The sequence below is a fragment of the Struthio camelus genome, chromosome 2, assembly GCF_040807025.1.
Source record: "Struthio camelus isolate bStrCam1 chromosome 2, bStrCam1.hap1, whole genome shotgun sequence".
In the NCBI taxonomy this organism is placed as follows: Eukaryota; Metazoa; Chordata; class Aves; order Struthioniformes; family Struthionidae; genus Struthio; species Struthio camelus.
The window spans coordinates 91,229,979-91,253,677 of NC_090943.1; the positions used below are offsets into that span (position 1 = coordinate 91,229,979).

Below are 23,699 nucleotides of genomic sequence, written 5' to 3' on the forward strand. Positions count from 1 at the left end.
AATCAGAGCATCACCCTTGCAAGAGGTAAGCGGCAGTTACCGACAAAAGAAAATGCATCAGCCGTCTCTCCAGTTTAGTCACCTGGCAGACGTCAGAGCGAATCCCGGTTTTCCAGAATCCCTGGCTGCTTAGCTCCACAGTCACCTCACGCCTCATCGTGTTCTTCTGCCGGATCTTCTGCAGCGCTTCCTAGACAGGGAGAGAATGGAGCTCCCGTGAGGAACCTGCTGCAACCAAGCGCACGGGAGTGCGTTCACAGCATTCTTTCAAGGGTCACTTTTGGGGAAGAGTTTCTAAGACTAGCCCAAACCTTTTCACTGCCAGCCACAAGACTGTGGTGGATGTTCAGTTCAGTGCAGACAGCAGGCGATTTTGGTAGACACAGAGGAGAAAAAAGGCAACTAATTACAGTTTCTGTTGCAAATGACATAAAATAAGCCAATCCTACTTGTACCTCCAATATGATACATACGCATGTAAGTTAAGGTCCTTATTATGAATGCTCCTTCTTTACCCCTCTGTGCAAAATAGCTTCTTCATTCAAGTCTGCCTCTGCGAGTATTTCTGGTTTGAAGTATTCAGTAGGATTGTAAGGTATTCAACAGATAAAGTACAAGAATGCCTTTGTAACGTGATCTCAGCTACTCTGCTATAGTTTCTGCTCGCCAGTCAGTGCCCCCAGTCTGTGAAAGCAGTCAGCATTCACCAGTTCTGCAGCCTAGATCATGAAATCTACTAATATTACTCCAAAATAAAATAAAGAGTAAATATTTAATATAAACATAAACTATTACTATATTATATTATATATTATAATCATTATTATATATGTGTAATAATATATAATAATGTATATGTTATATATACACTGTATATTGTATATATTATTATATTATATTTGATATAAATATTGAAATATTTACTAGTCTGTTTTGCCTTGACCACAGGAAGTTTTGTGTTCTGCACACAGCTTATTTGTCTCTATAAATTATGGCAAGGACACTACATTCCTCTAACCTAAGCACTCTTAAAAATTATTATCTATTTAAAAAAAAAGAAAGAAAGAAAAACAGCTAAAATAAGTCACCTACAGAACAGACCTCCTGGCTTGAATTTAGGTTCCAATATTGCAAAGCCCCCAGAGTAGCAAGCTCCCCCACACACCTCATGCAATAACAGTAAAGACTCCCTCAGCGTTTTTCCTTCTTCAGAACAAGAAACTTTTCAAAGCTGCAACCTGTCTTCTCTCTCCCCCTCCTTTTCACTATAGAGTACGTACTAAAAGCAGTCTGCTCCCAGCTCCTAAACAGAGGCCTGTGAGCACCTCTGGGCAGCACCAGGCTCTGTTTTCTGTAGTACAGGGACTTTCAGGATGGTTTCAAGAGAGAGATCTATCAAGATGTAGATTCATCAATCTATTTCTAGGCACTCTGCTGAAGCGTCTAAGGTAGGAGGAGGCTAGTTAGCCCAGGCTCCTTTTATATTCAATGAAGGGGGATAAACTGCTTCAAAAAATACATCTCTTCACTGACTTCAAATTGAGTCTTAGGGTAGCAGCTTCCCAATTTATGCACCCCCTGTAAGTGCTTAAGTGTAAGTGTTAGGTTAGAGGAATAAAGCCCTGAGACATGACTCCGTCACATATAATAATATCATACGATCACGAAGGAATGAATGATCAATGGCAGAGGGAATAGAGATGTTTATGGCACTGCACTGGCCCTTGTGTGTTTTCCAAAACTTGCATTTGGAGACTGTGCCATTCGGTGTTTTCCAAGACAGGCACTGGCATTTGCTAGATCTACCCCTAGCTGCAGGCTGACTGGCTCAGAAACACTCCAGTATTACTCATAAGGTGTACTTCATAATTATGAAAAGCCCATGTGCCAGTCAAGTGCAACCTACAGCTCCTGCTAAGTTACTGACACCTCCAGTGTCACAGTGCATATAGGTTATCCTCACATAAAGCTTTTACTTCAGCCCTAAACATCTCTCTGATGGCAGGCAATTACTTGAGAGACCCATCATCCTAGATAATACAGTCTAGAAACAAAAGTCAGAGCACTACAGTTAAGTGATAAATACCAAAAGAACATTTTAGATTTCACAACAAAACACAATCACCCTCCTACATCCAATCCACTACAATTTTCCAAATAAGTCATCCATTAACCACTAATGAATAGTCTTCCTTTCCACTTGATCTCTGAGCATGGAAAACTATAGCAAAGATAAAATCTCCTTTAGGGACAAAACCAATTTCTCATTAAAATGGTGGCAGAGGTAAGTTTCAACATTCTGGTTCTTCCCATTTACAAGGAATAAAGCTGGGTAGTTTGAGGCTATTTAATGTTGGCATAAATAAATTGCTAATTAAGCCCCTTGCTCATATGCAGCAGCACACTATGCTTTACAGTAAGAATAAAATCAGGCGCACTGTCAAATATATCGAACATCTTCCGCCACTATAGCTACAAAATTAGCAAACTGGGAAAAACTCAGAAAAGCACTAGGCTTTGTAATAAATAAATAAACAATACAGCACTACTTCATTAAATTTATTCTGTACCAAAGAAGTTCCTTCCTCCTCCATGTATCCTTTAAATAAGTTGTCCAATTAAGAGTGCCTGGTAGAAATGCCACCAGACAAATGCAAAGCTTCAGTCCAAGATGTTAGAAGATGGATATCTCAGAGCAGGTTGCATTTGTCTATATTTAGGTGACTTTATTTTCCTAATTTTACATTCCAATTGGTTGAGCATCTGCACACAGAAATTGCTCATCACTTTCAGGGAAAAAAAGAGAGGGAGATCAATTTTAACAAACACCTTATTTGTCATTAAAGACTACAGAAAATAAAAACAACTAGATATCAGCTGTTTTTAAAAACCTTTCTCTAGCAAAACTCCCAAACCTCACCTGCCATACATCTAAGAGTTCTGTTGCTTCTGTCTATCACTCAAAAATCTTACAAAATTTCACTAAGACTGCCTAATAAATCACAGTCTAAAAGCTTGCACAGGTGTGGCAGCTTTTTCTGAGGAGAGACATGTTTAAAATTATGAGCAACTTAAAGGAGCTGTCTGAAATGAAAAGTTCTTGTCTATGCTAATTCCTGGAACCATCATTGGCAATGGCTATAGAGTTATGGTCCTACAGTGATCATTTCTATAACTGGGCAAAAAACTTGTGGTAGTGTGAGAGAGGAAAAAAAGGAAAAAAAATTCTGTTCACTAAGAGGCAAAGACAAAAATAAAATCAGTGTAACAGCTTGAAAAGAAAATCTTTTGTAAAAGGATTTCAATTGTTTCCATAAAAAGGGCAGTCTTATGACTTTATTTTATTCTGAATTACTGCGCTGAAGTATTGTTTACAGGAAGACTCGCCGTACCTCTCTTTGCGATAATTTCTGTTTATCAGCCTGTTTGACTTTGGGACTGTTAGCCAGCAGGTGACGCAGCTTCACATAACTCTTCCACAGCTTCTGGTATCTGAAAGACAAAAAGAGAAAACAAATATTTTAGTTAACATAACAAAAATCTCTTGCAGCTTGGCCATATGAACGTCTCAGCTGCCAACAATGTATTTACATACGCACAGTTCTTCTACAGGCATCTTTTCGCTCCAGAGAAATCTCAAAGCATTTTCCAAGAGAGGTTGCAGCATCACTGTAGCTGTCCCAGAGTTGTGGACAGGGCAGCAGAGAGGAGGCATAAGCTTGCTGTGCTAGGCTGGGATGGTAGAGCTTAGCGCAGATCCCCGGTCTCCCAGATACCCACCTGCCCTTGCCAGGAGGTCATCCCCCGCACGCTGAACACGCTTGGCCACAGCTCATTTCAGATATTGCAAAAATCTGAGAAAAGCGCTTTTTCAAGCAGTATAAAAACTCCCCCTTCTCAAAGAAGTTCACCTATCACTCACTGAACAGAAGTAGCAACCTATTCCAAGAAGCACTTGTCCTACATTGGCTGAAACACTTCAGTGACGCACAGGGAGAAAAGCTCTGTAAGCCAGGTGCAACGTGCAGTCATTCTGTGTACAATGAACAAAGTTTGATTCCCTATGGATTCGTGCTGAATGGAGCCTGCAAGTAAAGCTTTTCCAGTGGTTAGGGTATACATAAGGTTTCTGTTTTTCCTCTTTTTGTAACTGTCAACCTGTTTCATACTTCGCAGCTGTCTAATTGCATGTGACCTCAAATGACTGAACTTCCCCCTCACTGGAAGTCCCTCTGCAATGTAACACCCACTTTCACAAAACTTCTAAGCCCTGATACCATGTGTAGACTACAGCCCACCATTGCATTTGGCTACAATTGACACAGAGGTTCCGAGTTATTATGGCCGGACTGACCAAGAGAGTCATGGTATGAACCTTGGCTTCTCAGGAAACAAGTCTATGATCATAAGAGAATCATCCCTACAGAGCTTTTCAAGAAAACCCACAAAAGAGCAGACTTCTAATGGGAAGTAGGGAATTTGGGGACAGAGGGAAGAAGTATTTTATTTTCTCTACTATTTACATTATAAATAGATACTCCTCAGCACCATCTTAGAACAGTGGGTTTAGTGTGAAGTTGCCATATTAGTGACAACCCATTAAAGGCAGCAGCAGCTATTTTACTATTTCATAATCTTTCCAGCACTCCACACTCTCACAGACACATGTGCACACATGTCTTTTCTTATTGGCATTTTTCAATAGCTATTTCTTCATGTCATTCTTGAATGTGTACTATTCATCTCTAGAGATTTTGGTGTCTTCGCTTTTATAAACACATCTGAAATGGCCAATCCATAGATTTTTCTTATATCTGTTCTCTGCGTTTCTGCAGGCTGTAGAATAGCTTTTGGTAGCATATTCATTTCTGATGAATCCCCATCCAAAGAAGAAAAATGAGATAACAAACAAGTCACCCAATTAGAAAAACAAAAGCCATGAGGAAGTTTCCGCCTAAAAAAGAGAACCAGAGACTATGAAGTTCAAAATGGATTTTGCTACTAGTACTAATACAGGTGAAACCAAGATTGAGGAATGATAAACAAATGGACAACAAAAACAAGTGTTAATAAATAAAAAAATAGTGTGTTAGAACCTCATCAAGAAAATATGCACTAGAGGAAACTCTTTTCTGGACACTACATATTTCACACATACATTAGAGTTAAGCCTGAGATTTATGACGGCACCACAGAGGTCTTCCACAAAAACTACTCTGTTACTTCAATAAGAGAAGCATAGCTAAATTATACAGCTTTGGGGGGGGGGGAGGGGAATCAAAATTTTAAATAAAGTTAAAAATAAAATATGAGAGAAGAATAATCTTTGCATTTTTATACTGCCTTATATGGAAGATACTACAATTTCACAAATATTAAGAAATTCAGCATCAAAACAGAGGTGGGGATGTATTTTCTTATATTCTTTTGTCTAATTATTCTCCCTTTAAGATAATAAAAAAGAAAGCTAAAGTCATGCCCAAGGTCAAAAAGAAAATGTACTGTTATTTGGATAAGCACTCACCTTTCAATGCCCAACCCTGTAACTTACCTGCCACTAACACCTAAATTTAAATTCACATACAAGCTTCTTCCCCCCTCTTAACCTATCAAAGGTAATTCAGAAGTGCTGAAACCGTGCAGAGTTTAGTGAAATCAGTTTCACCGAGTTTGAAGCCTTTCAGGCCAAGAAGACGTAGCTTCTCTAAATGAAAGAGAGAGCTCCTGCATACAATCTTGACAAGCACAGAAATGAAAGGCGAGGTAAAAATTTGCTGATGATATAAAATTATTCAGGATAGTAAACTGAAAAGTCACTGCAAAGAGTTGTAGAACATCAGAGTACCACGCGAGTGACTGGACCAGAAAAGGGCAGATGAAAGTCAATATCATTAAATTACACTGGAGAAAAATTCAAGAGGAAGAAAACAACCTTAATTACACAAGCACAGAGAGGGGCTCTGTATTTCTGTTATCATTCAGAAAAGAGATCTCTGAATCATTGGGAGAGTCCCCTGAAAATATCACAAATTATTAGGAAAAGAATTCATGAACAAAAAACAAAACAAAACAACAACAACAAAAGCAGAATCACTATTATGCCACTATACAAATCCGTGGTGAAGCAGTATCTTCTCTTCTGCCACATTCTGGTTCCTTTACCATTCCTTTCCCTATGTTCCTGCCCATCCTCCTCAACTCTATAAGGATAGGAAAGTTATAGAGGAAAGTGTCAGCAATGGAACAGTTTCCAAGCTAGGAGATAGTAAATGGACTTAACCCCCCATAAGGCATAAAAAGAGACAACTAAGAAGTATATGACAGAGTGCACAGAAACCTGAATGGCATGAAGTAAGCAAATAGGAAGTGGCTATATTATTCATTATAAGACCTGAAGAGCACCTAATAAAATGATCAAGTAGCAGCCGTGAAATAAATGAAAGTGCTTTTTGCTATAATGCACAATAGTCAGGGGGAGGTGATTATCTCCAATCTTCTGACTGTCAGTAGCATAAATAGGTTCAAATAGTGATTTGAGAGGTTCAGGGAAGAAAGGTCCATTCACAACAGTTAAATAAAATGGCATAATACATCTTCTAGCCCTGACGTTCATATGCTACAGACCTCAGGAGGTCTCTCAAAAATCTCCTCTTAAAAATCCATCACCGGCCACTCAGAGAAACAACATGGAGCTAGAGGAACCTTTAATTTGACCTAAAAGAGCTGTTCTCAGGTAGAGAAATTTAATATTGCTTGTGTGTGCATATTTTCTTCAGAAAATTGAAGTTTACAAAGGAAAATCCTGAATTTAGCCAGTAAAACAAATTATACTTCATATTCTCTAATTTACAAAAGCTAGCGTCCAATGTCATAAGCATTAAGCTTTTCATCAGACTCAATAAGCATATAAGCAAGCCCTATTTAAGCCAAAAATGACGATAGTAATGAGTTTCTGAACAAAAGATTGAAGGAAAAGCATCTTACTGAGGATCTCCAGCATAACTGAGTTGAGCAGGTCGTATCCCAAAGTGGACAATAATGGGGAAAGTAATTACATCAGGATTGAACTGTTCGCGGTCCAGTTGATCAATACGAACTGAGCTGGGTTTCTAGGAGGAAAACAAAATTCACCTAATCAACAACGGTTCCATGGAAAACGTATTGTCTCGAGCCCACACTGTTCTTGGGAACCAAGAAGCAGCAAAACTCCAAGCTTATTAAAATAAACATAAAACTAAACATCTATACCATAACCAATATTTAGCAATGGCAACGACCCAATCAAAGTTAATTGACTTAGCTTTTCCAGCAGAAAAAAAATCAGTCTTTTTATTTTCATTTTACAAGTCAGGAAATTTGCATTTTGTTTTTTTCTGAGAACTTAAAGCAGCCGTCCTTGATCAAATATCACACTGCAAATAAAATCAGGATTAGCATTTCGGCATCCAAACTCCCACGTTTGAGTAGTTCACTAGGATCAGGTTAACTCTCTAATTTTACTTCTGCTCCTGATTTCCATCGTAAGTGAAGCCCTTATTAGATCCATTCAATCACACACACTAAATGGCATAAAAACCTGTCGTGTCACTCTTAGAAAAGGCTCCTAGTCTGATGCGTATAACGAGGAATACAGTCTTGTATAATGAGGAAGACTTTTGTCCTTTTTAGACTTCAAAATAGAAGTTCTTTTTATAGTTAAAAGGACAGTACAGAAGGAGGTAACTTTCACTCCACCTCTAAGAACGCAGAAAATGAGTAATTACGCATCACTGCAGAAGACCTGCTGCTTGCAGAGTTCTCGTTTGCTTACCAAACATACTTAAAAACTCAATTGAAGGTGCACAGTTTGTCTCCAAGTAAATATTTTCTCGATTACCTTGCAAGCTGCTTTGTTATGTACCCGCTTACTCCCCACCAAGCAATCAGCTGGATGAAGCCAATATTTTCTGCTTGTCTAACGTTCCAGAAAAAGGGCATTACTTTTGGTTACCTGCACCTCAAAACTGTCAATGTAGCATTGAGAATTTATCAAAGATGACTTTCAGAATTTTTTTTACAAAACCCTAGGAAATGGCTCTCACCATTCTTCTAACAAGACGATACGAACCACGGCAAGAACAAAGCTTTAATCCTTCAAATCACCTTTGTAGAACTGTTTACAAAAATAATTTTCTGCACGGATAAACGAAGTCAATTCTGGAAAGAAAGGTAAACCTCCTCAGGTGGCCAAATTACTAACCTACTGTTGAAAAAACTTATCTAAAACTTTGAATTTTCAGATAGAGTCGTATTTTGCAAGGAGAAAAAGGCTTATCAACTTCTCTTTTGACAGGCAGACAAAAGATAAAGTTTCATCTACCCAACTTAAAGAATAATCAAAGATTCAGTTTTCTATGCAAGCTAGCGAAAAAATAGGTTTTCTGCCCAGTACTTTCAATAAAAAAGGAATGGAACAGCAAGATCTAATAAAAAAAAAACATGGAGAGGTTCTGATGCAGGCAGAAGGTTGTTCTCCAAACCAGAGAGCTTAAAGTCATGAAACTGAAGCTCATCTGTTGTTGTGGGCTTTGCACAAACCCAACTTGAAAATTTGTTAACTTTACAGTTGTTTGCTGTTTCTCCCAACCCTTAACATTAGAAATAAAGACATTTTTCCACCTAATTTAAAAAGAAAAAAAATCCAAAACACACACACACAGCCTGCCTTGCTATGCAACAACAATCCCTCTGAGAGCAAAGAAGGCAAAATCTGATTAACAGAATATGAAATAATCATTACCCTCAATATATTGATTAAAATGAATATATTAAAGAAGTGCCGCCCACACTTTCCTATTCAGATGTTCCACATTTTAGATGCCTAAATAGAAGTAATCTGAACCTCAAAAGCGGGAAAGGGAAAGGAGTCTTCAATACACCTAGCAAGGTCTGTGTGAAATGCGTGTGCTCAGCATCACTTAAAACTGGACACTGTCGTTGTGTTTTGTCATTCTGTTATGCAGTTTTTAACAAACGCCTAACAAGAACCAGGACAAAAGGCTTCCTTGTTAAAGATTTATCATAATTGTCCACTCGCTGAAGGTTATGAGAGAGGTTCAACTATGCCATGCTTTAGTTTTTAGCACAGCGAAGACTAGCTTCAGCTCTGTGGTGCTTCTGAAGGTTAAGTGAGTAAATGAATGAAAATTGAGCCTGGATAGCATCACACACAAACATGAGGTATAAAGTATGTACCAGCAGAGAGGATACAAACAAATTAAATGCTATTCTTTCCAATTTTTATCCATCTCTTTTGAAAGAGCTGTGATAGATCATTTAATAAGTACAAACAGAATCTTGCTTTTAACATCTCACTAAAAACAAGGAAATTCTAATGGAGCAGAAGCCCATTATCTTTGTTTTCTACTCCAAACCTCATCAGTCAAGGCCTTGCTCATAAAAGAGGACACGGTAGGACTGCATGTAGAAGTAGTACAAACTTTGAGTTAAAATATATACATATACATACATACACACACTATATGTACTAACAGAAAAAGTAGCAGCATTTTAGGAGTGACATATTAAAAAGAGATTAAAATCTTTGAACCTTTAAACCTCTTCCAAAATAAAGTTTCAAAGAACTAACAGAACACCATGAACATATTAAACTGTTTTAAATAACGTCAAACTATTGTTAGCTGTTTAAGTAAATGAGATTTATATGCCTATCAATTTTTCCCCTTTCTCCACTGTGCATATGTACACCTCACATTTTAAAATAATGCAATACATATAGAAAAACTGGATCTGTTCTCAAGAGAAATTATTCTATTGTGGAGGAAAGCAGCAAAATAAAATTTAGTGTTTTACTTCATTGTGTCAAGTAGATAAAATTGAATTGAAGGGCTGTCATTTTATAAAACAGTTTTACATTGTCTCTATAATAGAACTGTTTCATCTTATAACATGTGCTAAAATGCACATAAAATACTTTCAAACGCTGTTTCTCACTTACTTTTATAATCAACAAAACATGCTGCAATCAACTGAAAAAAAATCCATAGACTAAGGAAAAAAAAAATCATTACAACCTTCTTGAGAGAAAAAACATGCATTAAGGATGGCTTTATAACACGACCATGTTTCAAAGTGTTTCAAATTTCTTTTATGCTTATATATTTTGACATCCATACACACCTCTAAAAATATTGCACTGTAGAATGCTAAGCTTGGTAAAATCGCACTATATCACACAATTAACACTAGCACTCACAAACTGCATTGCCTTGTGCATAAAGACGTTAACAGTTCTTGCAGTCACGCAAGAAAGGAGCATATATACAAAACTTTACGCTAAGATATACAAAAATAACAAAAAAGAGCAAGTTTTTAGTGGAAGAAATCAGCATCTCATCTGGATGCTGATGACTGGTACACTACCTCATGCCTTGTATGCGAGTCCATGGAGGCCACAGGCAACGTTAAGTTAGTCAGTTAAGATAGTCTAACAATTTCTGTTATGAAACTCTGATTTAACACTGAGTTTTTACCATCACAAGTAAAATTTTCGATACTGAGAGTTCCCATGTATTGGTGTTCCCAGAGATGGGTTTATTTTCCCTCTTGGTTAAGAGAGCTTCATTCAGAAGGAAAACATTTAGAAGGAAATCAAGGAAAAAAATAAATTATCCTGGCAAGTTCTGATTAGCTTATAAAGTAATTTACTAAATGTAATGCTGCTGTAGTTAAAAACAAGGGCTTGAAAAATACAGCCTAGGCAGTTACCCTGGCTGCAATTTGGAGACAGGTTTTTCAGAGACCAAACAAAATTTCCCTTTAGGAATGATTACAAGTTACAGATTTTCAGGAGAGGCTGTGCAATGAGCAAGGAAGGAAAACAAAGTCTGAGAAGGAACGGTCTTACAATTGAGAAGCCTGCATGGCAGTCTAAAATACAAAGTCTAAAATACGTCTCTACTACTCAGATGCCATGTTTGTGATCCTGACCAAATCACGTACACAAAACCCTGCAGTTCTTACTGGATACCATTTGTTCTTGTGCTCATTTCTAGAGTGTGAAATTCAGAAAAATGGGCTAAATTTGCATAAATACTGGAGCGGAAAGGAGCTGTGTTCTGAGAACATATGCTTTAAAATACTAACAGTTCCAAAAACAAAAAGGTCATAGAGGTTTCAAGTTTGGCACTGAAAATTAATGGATACATTCATTAATGCACATGAAATTCTTTGGTACGAGTGAGAGCAGCAAAGAAACCAGGTGAAAAAACACGCAGGCAGAAAAGACCTTTTACTTATTCAGGGCAGAATCTGGATAGAGCACATTAAATAGAGCTGGGGGTCAAAAGAGGAAGATGAAAGAAAAGCGAAAATAATTACTAATTCTCTGGACCTGCGTCACAGAAAACAGAATGTGATCATGCAGATAAAGACTGCCATAAAAAATATGAAAGCACGGGGCAAACTAAGGTTTCACATAATTAAAATATAGCTATTCCGTATAATGTGCACATTGAAACAGCACTCATCTGGAAACCTCTCCTTCAGTAGGGCAGCAGAGGGTGCAATTCTTGCCAGAGTTGGAACAAATCAATGCACTTTTCCTACTGCAAACTGCAACCATCATTGGTCATCTCTTCCACTTACAATCCAGCCTATAGCAGACTCTCTGAAACAAGACATGCATGTGTCATTGGATTGTTCATAAATCAGAATTCTTTGCTCTACCATGCCAGGGCTGGTAACGATCATCCCTTTGCATTCCTCCGCATATTTCTGCCATTCCAGTTCTTCCCACTGAAGCATGTTGGCAATCTCCTCTTCAGGCACCAGAGCTTTATTGCATCGTAACAAGTAGAGAAGAATCTGATGCATCGACAGTACTTCTTTTCCTCCATCTTAAAAACAAAATGAAAAAAAAACAAAAATCACAACTCAGATATTTGCTCCGAAAGTATTAGCAAAAGAGAAAATATGCAGAAGAAATAAAATATTCAGATGAGTGAAATAAAATGGAAAAACGCTTAAGCAACTTGACAAATAAAAAAACAAATGTTTTATTGATCGATAGTGCACATGCATAAACACTTCTTTGCTAAACTGGAAGCAATAATGGCAACGGTAGCAAAAATAACAGTTTCATCATACTGCAAAGCTGAAGTTTCCAACTTGCCTGAATAACTTTAAAACAAGCAGACAGAACAGTAAGTTACAATGTCCAGTTATGTCTTCCTTTTCACAATTTTATCACTCCTTCTACAAGAACAGTTAAAAAGCCTTTTAGGCATTTATGCAGCTTTTTTAAGGAACACTCAAAAATTTTACGGCACACTTCTGCATGAATGCAGTAAGTTATCTTTGCATTTTAAACTCATCTGTACTGCTTATGTGTTGTACCTGCAGTAATGAAGACTAAAGAGTCTCATGCTCTCTTTTGTCACTAAATGAACGAAGCACACGTGAAGACTGCTAAATATTTCTGAGACCCCAGGAAACATGCACAGCAAAGGCTGCTTGTTGTGAAGGAAGACAGTATAAAAAACATCCTACCGGCTCCAGGCAGCCAGCAACAGATGTGAAGACGAAAACAGCAAAGGTGAATGAGTGATGGTCCTGACAGACCACCACTCAGAAGACACTGACTATTCAAATTCACTATGTCGGCTCATATCACACAGACATGTTACTACGGTGCTTTAATTTTGACACAAATCTCTCAGACGTCCTCCTTAAATAACAGGGACTGAATCCGTAGACATTGGAGGCATCTTTGAGATTCATGCCCACAGAAGCACAAACATTGATTTCCCTTCCCTAGGGAGGAGAAGTAATCTGGTCCTGCCACTCTCCCTATGACTATACACATAAAAAAGAACACAGAATTAACAGAAGCCTACAAATGATATTGGGGAAGATGATACACCACAGGGAACGTGGTATTAGGCACACATAAAACGTCTCTTGGAAGTGCTGTATCACAGCAGTGCTGATTCTCCTCTACAACATACATGAAAGGATACGCACTTTTACTCCAATTGGGATTACATCACTACAGTATAGAAAAGATGAAGACGAATTATATAAATTGGTATACGAACCTCTTCCAACAATTAGCCTCATTTAAACTCCAAGGGAGAAATCTAAAATGGGGAAAATATACTCCAAACAACAGCAACTGAGAGACAAAATACTTCTAAAAGACCTGTAGAGGCAGAGAAAGAGCCACACAGGTCACCTGAATAGCAAACAGTTCTTCAATTTGTAAAGTTTATCCTAAAATTAAAGAGACTAGAAGATTTTTGTTGGCACTTTTGCCAACTAATAGTTTGCCTTGTTCAGCAAGAGAGAGCCTGTGTCCAGCAACCAATAAAAAGGCATGTGTAAAGTTACTTACTGAAGACTACCAGGGAGAAGACAGGTTGCTATAGATAGTTGTGCTAGGCAGCAGTTCAGAGGCCTAAGCTTTCCTGGGTCAAAACACACCGCATTGTGAAGCCAAAGTGTCTTCTCTAGTCTCGTACTCTCTAATATATTTATCATCATAAAAAGCCAAGAAAAAAAAAAAAAGAAAAAAGAAAACAAGGCAACTATTCTGTGTGCTCTGTATTTTTGGCACTCAGTAAACCTGATATGATTAGCTCAAAGCTCAGACCTACCACAGTGTCTGTAAGTAACCCACACAGAAATACTGACATCACAAAACTGCATTTCTTTAGACTATCTGAGAAAAAATAAGAAAGAAGAGCAGAGGGGATGGGAAATCAGCAATTCATTTCCATCTTCAAGGAGGCAGTTGATGGATGTGTGGGCACCTGTTGCACTAATATATCTTCTTTAAAGAAATACAGATAAATAATCTTCTGTAAACATACCTGAAGGAAATAATTTTTCATTCTCTGGAAATTAATAATCCTCAAGTACATCTCAGCAAATAAATTATTTAAACTGCAAACTTGATTTAAAAAGTATTTATCATAAAGATGCTAAAAGAGAACATGCAGAAATAACAGGAAAAAGCCATTTTTGCTAAGAGCTGGAGGACTGGGAACCTCAAAAAGGAAGCACATAGGAGTGCACGGACAGAGATTTACCTCCCCCATCAATAAACAGTCCAACAACGCAGAAAGAGTTGACTTCTAAACTAAAACTAAAAAAATCAGAACATAAAATCCCCAAACTAACAGGAAAACACCCTCAAGCTACACAATCCAGGCAGGTCAAACTTGTTTTCATTTTGTGATGAGGTCAAGTTAATCAGCCACATGTGGCTTGATGGCTTATTTTGTAAATTGCTTCAGCAGAGCTGAATCAATGTTTGCTAACAAGCCTCAGAGCTCTGCTTCTGATCGAACAGTGTTGTGAATCAGGAAGGAACAACAATCAGAAATATAGTCATCTAGCCATTGGTACTCTCCACAGTAGGTAGGCAAACCTCATTTAGCTACGGCTATAATTAATATTCCAACTAAGTTTCAAAGCCCAGAGCAGAGAGCATCTCTAGGCCACAGTGCTCTTGATGAAAATTGCGCCGTGTCTCAGCTGCACCCTCAGTCCAACAGCTGAACACATCCTCCTGCCCATCCAACCCTTTGGAACAATCACTGGCAGGACCTCAGCAGGACACGTTTTCAGTGGAGGCATGACATTTATATCAACTGAAAGCCTGTCCTATTATCTTAGGATGTGTTAAATGCCTGCATAAGCTGATCACTCAAAACGAGCATAACTCTTCACACAGCAGCTTGTCCTTGGCTTGTAAGCTACAGTTGAATCACACTGAAATGGTGCTTTTCTATCTTTACTGCGCGCTGCAATGTCTAAGCTTAAGATAAATAAACAAACAATCAGAACATAGGCTCAGAGGTGCCAATCTTGCTGACCCTCAAAACTGCATATCAAAAATCTTAATATAATCACATGACGCATATCTTAAAGAGCAGAGGGGACATGAAACTCTGACTGCTTCCTATGTGACAGCAGAAAATGACACTCCTCAAACCCCACCGGCTCCATTGCAGGACAGGGCAAGAATGACCCACCATTGCCTGCAATAGCCACGTGACAGAGAAAAGCTGGATGCAAGACCTGGCCTGCTTATCCACATCCTACTTCTCACAGTTCTAAGCAAAACAGTCAAAATATCAGAGAGTGTTTTAGGAATTCAGATGGAATTACCATATCGCTACAGTGACTGAATCATTTCACTTCTAATAAGCTTTTTCTTTTATTAAGTTGTCATTTCCATAAAGCCACCTAATGCAGTCATTACCTGGAAGAAATCTCACAAATCGCGGCATGAAGTGAAACCTGGGGCAACAAGTAGAATCGTTTTCAAGCGAAGGACCTTAAATACAAAAAATTATACAAAATTTAGGAACAGCAATGTATTGGCAAAAGGAGGAAAAAAGACAGAAACCCTGCCCAAGACAAAATCAATATAGAGTGATAAATTTTATAGGGCCTAAGTTTCAGACAGGAAAGTGGCAAAATGTGAAGCAGAAAGGAACAGAATAACAGCTGCTAATGAAAGCTTCCACATAGACAATTTCAAAGGAAACTGCAATAGCTTTAAAAAACAAACAAACAAAAAACCAAAAGCACAGTTCTATTTTCAAAACAGTGATACAGAAAAGAAAAATATCTGTTTATGTAATCAACGCACTTAAAAGTCTGATTAGAACCCATATATAGACATAAGCACAAACAGGTATTTTGATTAGTCTCTCTCAATTAATAATTTTTTGTTATGATAATGAACAGAGATAACAATGAAATGTCCCAGGTGCTACTTTTGTGTTTTTCCCTTCTTATTTCATTACTCAAAGCTTTGTATGAAAATAAAAATCAAAACACTATGTACCTGGCATAAAAAAGAAAGTGCAAACAAAACCAGTGATAGGAAACAAAATTAATACTAGAATACATTTAGTATCAAACCAAAGAATGCTACGCAAAACGGATGACACTTGTGTGCTCACTGTTTAGCAAGTACAAAGTACATCTCCATAGACAAAGTCAAGACACTAGAACACACTTACCTTCAAAATTTTCTTGGTTTTCTCTTAGACCAAGTGAAAGGCCCATCTTTGAAATTATCCTTTGTTACAGTCTTCCCAAGAGGACACATTTTCAGCTCACCAAGTTGTAAATACTGAGCTATAATCATAACTTACCCCTGTATGGCTGTCTATATGACACTGCTTTGTAAGCTGACTGTAGAGAAATACTACTGAGTGGGGCAGAGATCCTAGTAACAAAGGATACAGAGAAGGCAGAGATACTGCCTGCCTTCTTTGCTTCAGTCTTTACTGCTAAGGCCAGCCCTCAGGAATCCCAGACCCTGGAGGCAAGAGGGGAAGTCTGGAGAAAGAGAAACTTTCCCTTGGTCGAGGAGGAATGAGTTAGAGATCGTTTAGGCAAACCTGACACGCACAAGTCCACGGGCCCCGATGGGATGCACCCATGAGTGCTGAGGGAGCTGGCGGATGTTATTGCTAGGCCACTCTCCATCATCTTTGAAAGGTCATGGAGAACAGGAGATCTGCCTGAGGACTGGAAGAAAGTAAATGTCCCTCCAGTCTTCAAACGGGGGGGCAAGAAGGAGGAGCCTGGGAACTACAGGCCTGTCAGCCTCACCTCCATCCCTGGAAAGGTGATGGAACAGCTCCTCCTGGATGCCATCTCCAAGCATAAGAAGGTGATCAGGAGCAGTCATCACGGATTCACCCAAGGGAAATCTTGCTTGGCCAATCTGATAGCCTTCTCTGATGGAATGACTGGCTGGGTAGGTGAGGGCAGAGCAGTGGATGTTGTCTCCCTGGACTTCAGCAAGGCTTTTGACATGTCTCCCTGGACTTCAGCAAGGCTTTTGACACTGTCTCCCATCACATCCTCCTAGGTAAGCTCAGGAAGTGCAGGCTGGATGAGTGGAGAGTGAGGCGGACTAAGAACTGGGTGGATGGCCGAGCTCAGAGGGTTGTGGTCAGTGGCGCAGAGTCTAGTTGGAGCCTATAGCTAGCAGTGTCCCTCGGAGTCAAGACTGGGTCCAGTCTTGTTCAACTTACTCATCAATGATCTAGATGAAGGGACAGAGTGCACCCTCAACAGTTTGCTGATGATACTGAACTGCGAGGAGTGGCTGGTACACCAGAGAGCTGTGCCGCCATTCAGAGGGACCTCAACAGGCTGGAGAGATAGGAAGAGAAGAATCTCCTGAAGTTCAACAAAGGTAAGTGCAGGGGCCTGCTCCTAGGCAGGAATAACTCCGTGCACCAGGACAGGCTGGGAGCTGACCTGCTGGAAAGCAGCTCTGCGGAGGACCTGGGAGTCCTGGTGGACAACAAGTTAAGCAGGAGCCAGCAATGTGCCCTGGTGATCAAGAAGGCCAATGGGATCCTGGGGTGCATGAGGCAGAGTGTTGCCAGCAGGTCAAGGGAGGTGATCCTGGCCCTCTACTCAGCCCTGGTGAGGCCTCATTTGGAGCGCTGTGTTCACTGCTGGGCTCCCCAGCACAAGAGAGACATGGCACTACTGGAAAGAGTCCAGCGGAGGGCTACGAAGATGATTAAGGGACTGGATCATCTCTCTTATGAGGAAAGGCTGAGAGAGCTGGGCCTGTTTAGCCTGGAGAAGAGAAGACTGAGGGGGGATCTGATCAAGGTGTGCAAGTATCTGAAGGGAGGGTGCCAGGAGGATGGGGTCAGACTCTTCTCAGTGGTGCCCAGTGACAGGACAAGAGGCAACGGGCAGAAACTAAAGCACAGGAAGCTTTGTCTGAACATGAGGAAAAACTCTTCTTCCCTGTGAGGGTGACAGAGCATTGGAACAGGTTGCCCAGAGAGGTAGTGGAGTCTCCTTCCCTGGAGATATTCAGAACCCGTCTGGATGTGATCCTGGGCAATATGCTCTAGAGGTCCCTGCTTGAGCAGGGAGGCTGGACTAGATGATCTCCAGAGGTCCCTTCCAACCTCAACCACTCTGTGTGATTCTGTGTGTGTGACTATATGAGCAATTTGTCCATATGCATGTGAAAACAAAGAGGACGCTCTGGCCTACAAAATATCTTGCACGTAATACTGGGCAGTATTAAACTCACAGTAATATTTACTGTTCAACTGAAAAAGCGATTTTGGATTAAGGAAGAAATTTAGTTTGTGTGAGAACACAATGCCAAATTTGTGCATTTTTACTGCTGTAACCCACACTAATGAACTTTGATAATTCCACCTTCTTCAGAAAGAAATTCAGGTGTGTTCCTCTCACCTAAAACAGCATTTGACTTTGTTATTTTCAGCCCTATTTTCTAACCAAAGAATATTACAAAAGAGGTCCATTCACCAAAGCTGTGATTACCTGTTGCTGTGTATGGGTTCCTTTTCTAAATAAAATAGTTACCTTTAAGATTCCAGTCATAGAGCTCCAAAATATCTTTGAATAGATAAGAAGAGAACAGCTCAAGACCTCTCACACAAAAATTCTGAGGAAAAAAAATTAAGACAGGATTGTAATTATATAACACTGCAATAGAAATAATGCTACTCAAAGTTAGTTAAATATAGTGAGAAAAACAGTCTCTTCACATTTGCAAACCTCTAGACATTAGACTTTGAAAATATTATTGATGTAACTGTAGTCATCCAGTGCAACACAGTGGCCTCTTCAGAGAGCACTGTCAATATATACTGAGGAATCTTTATTAAACGTCCAAATCCACACCGCAGGCCAAAATTACTGAGGCTATGTGACAATTTACCAGCACCAAAACCCTTTGAACTGAGTAAGCTAAGGAGGTGATATACTTCTAAGAAGGATCTTTCTCATAATTCTCTGTTTCCTATATGTTCATACTAAGAACTTACAAATTAGCATCTGTGATATCACAGTCACCTTCTCAGCAACTAATTGGTACATCACAAATGAACTTAGGAGTCAGCATGGGAAAAAAATAAAGGAAAAAGAAAAAAAAAAAAAGCTTTTCATGAAGTAGGAAAGCAGCTACTCTAAAGCACATAGCTTTCAGTCATAAAGAAGGAACTGTTCCTTTAAGAAGCCTTCCTGAAGAAAGAAAACCACAACAGCTTGATATAAATTGTATGCATATAAAGCTGTTCATAAGTTCCAAACCCAACAATAGAATCTCTTTCACAAGAATGCACAAGTAAATAAGGCTTGCAAGTAGTGCTATAGACACAGCTAAAATACCAGGACTCCAAAAAAATGCCAAGTTTCCTATTTTGCTTACTGGCCAATTATTATTTTAGAGCAAGATTTGGAGACAACACAGCATAATCAATAGTAAGAAGTGAATTGCACTGATCACGTCAATCTTGTTGGGGAATTTTAGGGCTCTTGCATATATTTAGATAAATTTGCTGCTGAGCAACAAAAAAAGAGAGAGAATTAGAAAAAAATGTAAATGTGTGCGACTAAATTAAACACTGATCCTATCTTTGTAGTTAATATGCAGGGGTATTTCTGTACCCAAACATGCTGTTCCACTCCAGCAATTTACTTCACAAACTGGCTTCACCAGAGACCAGTTTGTAATAAAAAACAGATTATGAACTGAATTTGCTTTGTTTGCATCCACAGGAAATTTGTTTTGGTATCAGCTTATATTAACTACTGGTAAGCGATTTTTAGAGCTTCACACTCAACTTTAAAGTTTCAGCTCTGCCATTGACTTATGTGGCCCTTGCAAATCAGCACCTCCACACACCTTTTTTTTAATCTGTAAAAGAAGGATAATGCCTAACTTAGCTCACAGATAGAATACCTGACATACATGGTATACCGCTTAAACTGAAAAGAAGCTACAGGTATAAGCAGTTCTTAGTATTTGATTGTAATATATGATATCCTAGGTAGCTGGATTTATGCTAGTACCTGTGAGTGCAAATTCCCTTTCAGCCATTCATTTAGGATGCAGCGTGTCTCTTACAGACATCACGAGATAGGATTCTGCACAGTTTAATCCATTAAGCACTCCAAGAACTCACAACCCACTCTGACTTTTGACCAATTATCCTTCTTACCTCAGGCATCATCTCCTCAATGAAATGAATTGTGTAGTCAATGTTAAATCTGATTACTTTACATAAAGGAATCTGGAAGGAAAACAGAGATTCAGCATGAAAAGCTATGCAGCATCGACTGTATAGTTAATATAATTTTGTGTGCAAAGGTATTACTGTCTGATCAAGAGGGCGCTTACTAAAACAGCTGTGCATTGAGATCATGCAAAAGACAGGACTGCAAGCGTGTGCAAGGGAAGTCTAATTTCCACCTCTGCAATAACACAGGGCTGACAGGAGGGGTGGTAACGGATGATTAAACAATGCCATCTACTGGAGATGAAGTTTTGATTAGAAGTAAAAGCAAAGCTCAGTAAACCCGTATCTTCTCTCACTTTGAAAATATATAGTTGTAAGTGAATATATTCTTGATGATACAATAATAGGCCAGACTGATCCCGTGACCTGAAGGCAAAGTGTTTTTAGCATGCTACCAATTCTGTTAGCTATACTATCCTAAAATAGGGCTTTAAGTGATGGAAATAGAACACAGGAACTTTCAGGATAGTTTTACAGGTTTACACAAATTTTATCCAACAAATGTTCTTAAAAATTCACTCTATTAACTGGTAAGACAAACATTTAATTCATTTTTGTTATTCATGCTTGCAACGTCCATGGACTTCTGAAGTATTTTTCTTGTTTTTACGCAACAAAGCTCAATTTCTAAAAGACTACAGACATGACTAAATCCCTCCCTACATGTCTACAACTCCTGTAACCGTTAGCAAGTTCTACTACTCACTTGCCCTTGCAAATGTAAGAGACTACCTCAAAACACTTTAGTGACCTATGAAACTGAAGCAACTCAAGGCTTTTATTTTGCATTGATACGTACACAAAAAGACTTGAATAGTACTGGAGATGCACTGAAATCAATGGACTCAGCAGAGGCACAATATTCTGCTCACATCTTCTTGCAGCCCACTGTTAAATAAAGATCTGGCTCTTTTGCCTACATACAGCTGCTGATGGCATGATTCCACCAGCAACTACTGCGGTCATTTTCTCCAACCTGCCACTTACACCCTTGCATAAAGATAAACTAGAGGTTAAGGAGCTAAACTGAAAAAGAAAAAAAAAAAAAAATCATATGCACCACACACACACATACAAGGAAAAATTGCATTTCCTGGGATTTGATAAACACCTTTCTAATATTAAATGTTGTCAAAACAAATACAAAATCTTGACAGTGAGATGTCTCTTACAGAATTTGAAGAAAGGAAAAACTGCCACATTTAAATCAGTAGTGCTTAAAAAAAATACAGGGAATGCTTATTTATTTTCTAATGTGTAAGTTCAACCAAGACAGGATATTCCGATTCAGGAATTTGATACTCTGGAGTATTTTTCTTTGCAATAAGTAGAAAAAGAATGCTTCAGAGAGGTGACCTCATCCTAATCTCCATGAATTAGTTTCACATATAGAACCAAATATACAATAAAGGAACACTTGGTCAGTACTGTAAAATTGCTTTCGTAATTACATTATGAAAATGATCATTTCTCTTGTGACTATACAAACCATTTCACCTAGTATCCGTCCAGCTCAACTATTACTGGAAAAAAAAAAAAAGTGATAGAGACCTCCAACAATGCACAAGCTAAGATTTCAAATTATATAAACTTGGTTCACTCAAATATGTTAGTGTTCCGATCTCTATTTTTGCTCCCCTTAGTCACCTCCCTTTACTCAAATATGTTCCATAATGCCTCTCAAATAGCAGTTTTCATGTTGCCAAAAACCTCAGGACAGCAAGACAGTCTCTTTTCAAAGGGCTTTATGCCTAGAATGCTGTTGATAACAGAAAATGATGATATGGTATTTATTCCCTTGTGTTCAGAAGTCTGTCATAATAATCAAATAATAGTCTGTCAAATAATCATTTGCTGCTGAAAATCTTCCCCTATACCAGCAATGAGAATTTACAAGGACATTCTGATAGTTTTGTAGCCTCAACACATGCACATTACAGAAAGAGTCAGCTGTATGTGTCCAGCGGCTACTCACGTCGGACCAGAAGAGATCTCTGTCGTTTGAATAGAAATGATTTCCACAACTCTCTGCCTTCCTATCTTACAGCAGCCGTAAAATGATAAAGACAGGGTAGTCCCTATATCCTCTCAATGGGGAAAAAAACCACAACTTTTCGCTTTTTGCAAAGTGAAAACGTAATACCTTGGGCCAAACTTGCTTGAAACCCAAGGCTGAGTTAACGCTGCAGGGCAGGAGTGGTTCGCATTGCAACCCTACCGGCTGAACTCCTCTACCCTCTCCCTGACTTTCCATCAGCAAGATGCCACAGTGCAGTCCCTTCCCTTGCTCACCAAGATTCAAGTGTTATCATACACATTATGTAAGTAAACTAGGAGGAAAAAGAATATTTTCTTCTCAGTGTCTCTCAGTTCCAGAAGTCTTAGGTCCCAATCCTAGAGCCCTTTAGAGCCACTCGTGGCATTGGTGGTGTTCTTAACAGCAGGTATAAAAACAAGGAAACAGATGGTTCCCTAAAGTATTTGAAATAAAGAGTTCCTGAAATACCAAGATACCAAAAAATGCACAGACGCACAGATGCTGGGAATAGTTTCATATTTTCCATTTAGATATTACTGACATACTCTAAATTGGAAAAGCAGGATGATCAGGTACCAAACACACCCATTTTTTGTTAAATTTGCTTTTGAAGTAATCAAGTAATTCATTTTAAATACCTACAGTTTTTAATAAAAATTATAACATGGCCAGTTCCTGAGCAGATGTTACAAAGCAAGGGATATATCTAGATAAATTTTTGGAAAAGAAAAATCTCCTAAGAGCTGGAACAGTGAAGAAGTCCAGTTCCCATTTGCCACTGAACAAATAAATAAATAAATAAGTATGCTTTTTTCATTTTTTTTAAAAAACTTTTCCAAATTAACAAACTTGCTCATCCAATTTAAATCCAATTAACAGTTTTAACAAGTTATTCCATGGATTACTTCACTTTCAAACTGTGAAACATGTAAGAGCACTACTTTGTTGCGCATCACAGCCTCAGTCACAGTTTGAAGGCAACACTTACTCCAGTTAGTCAAGACAAAAAACTGAGACTCATTAGCACACGTCTTTCCTCTGCTCCCCATATTGGAACAATGCTTGTAACATACACGTATTGTTGCTGTACAGAAGTGCTATTTTAGGACAGAAGCAGCTTTTCTTCCAGACAAATCCCAGGTATAAAGTAACAAACATACTTACATTTGTTAGTGGGGCATGTGCAAACATGGAGAACCCTTCAAAGATATATTCGTGGTCATCGTATTCAATAACAGTAGGTCTGTCTGTCTAAAAAAGCAAATAAAATCACCGTAGAGTAAACGAGAAGCAGTACTACTTCCATCACTGAAAATAAAATTAGAGCCCTAGTTAGAATTACTTATGACGTACTTACTAGGAAGTTCGTGGGAGGTGACACTGTAATTCGATAGTGGTATAGTCTTCCAGCATTGTTGGTCATGGGTCGACATGGTTTAATGGGCTTAAAGAAAAAGACAAGTAGAATTATGTGGAAAGTCAAGGCAAATTTAGATAAAAAGACAGAATACAGCATTTCTAATAGCCATGAAATATGCACTTGGAAAAAT

General features: G+C 38.7%; 1 protein-coding gene across 3 annotated transcripts in view; it reads right to left on the reverse strand.

Annotated features, from left to right (window-relative positions):
• DROSHA (drosha ribonuclease III) overlaps positions 1–23,699 on the reverse strand; it is a 75,563-nt gene that overhangs the window by 36,583 nt on the left and 15,281 nt on the right. For all 3 annotated transcript variants that reach the window (XM_068931510.1, XM_068931511.1, XM_068931512.1), the window contains exons 8-16: positions 23,507–23,593; positions 23,314–23,400; positions 20,034–20,105; positions 18,394–18,475; positions 15,269–15,343; positions 11,728–11,897; positions 6,985–7,109; positions 3,393–3,492; positions 83–190 (exon numbers count right to left, since the gene is read on the reverse strand). In XM_068931510.1, the coding sequence (XP_068787611.1) occupies positions 83–190; positions 3,393–3,492; positions 6,985–7,109; positions 11,728–11,897; positions 15,269–15,343; positions 18,394–18,475; positions 20,034–20,105; positions 23,314–23,400; positions 23,507–23,593 (906 nt within the window). The remainder of the gene's footprint in view (positions 1–82; positions 191–3,392; positions 3,493–6,984; positions 7,110–11,727; positions 11,898–15,268; positions 15,344–18,393; positions 18,476–20,033; positions 20,106–23,313; positions 23,401–23,506; positions 23,594–23,699) is intronic.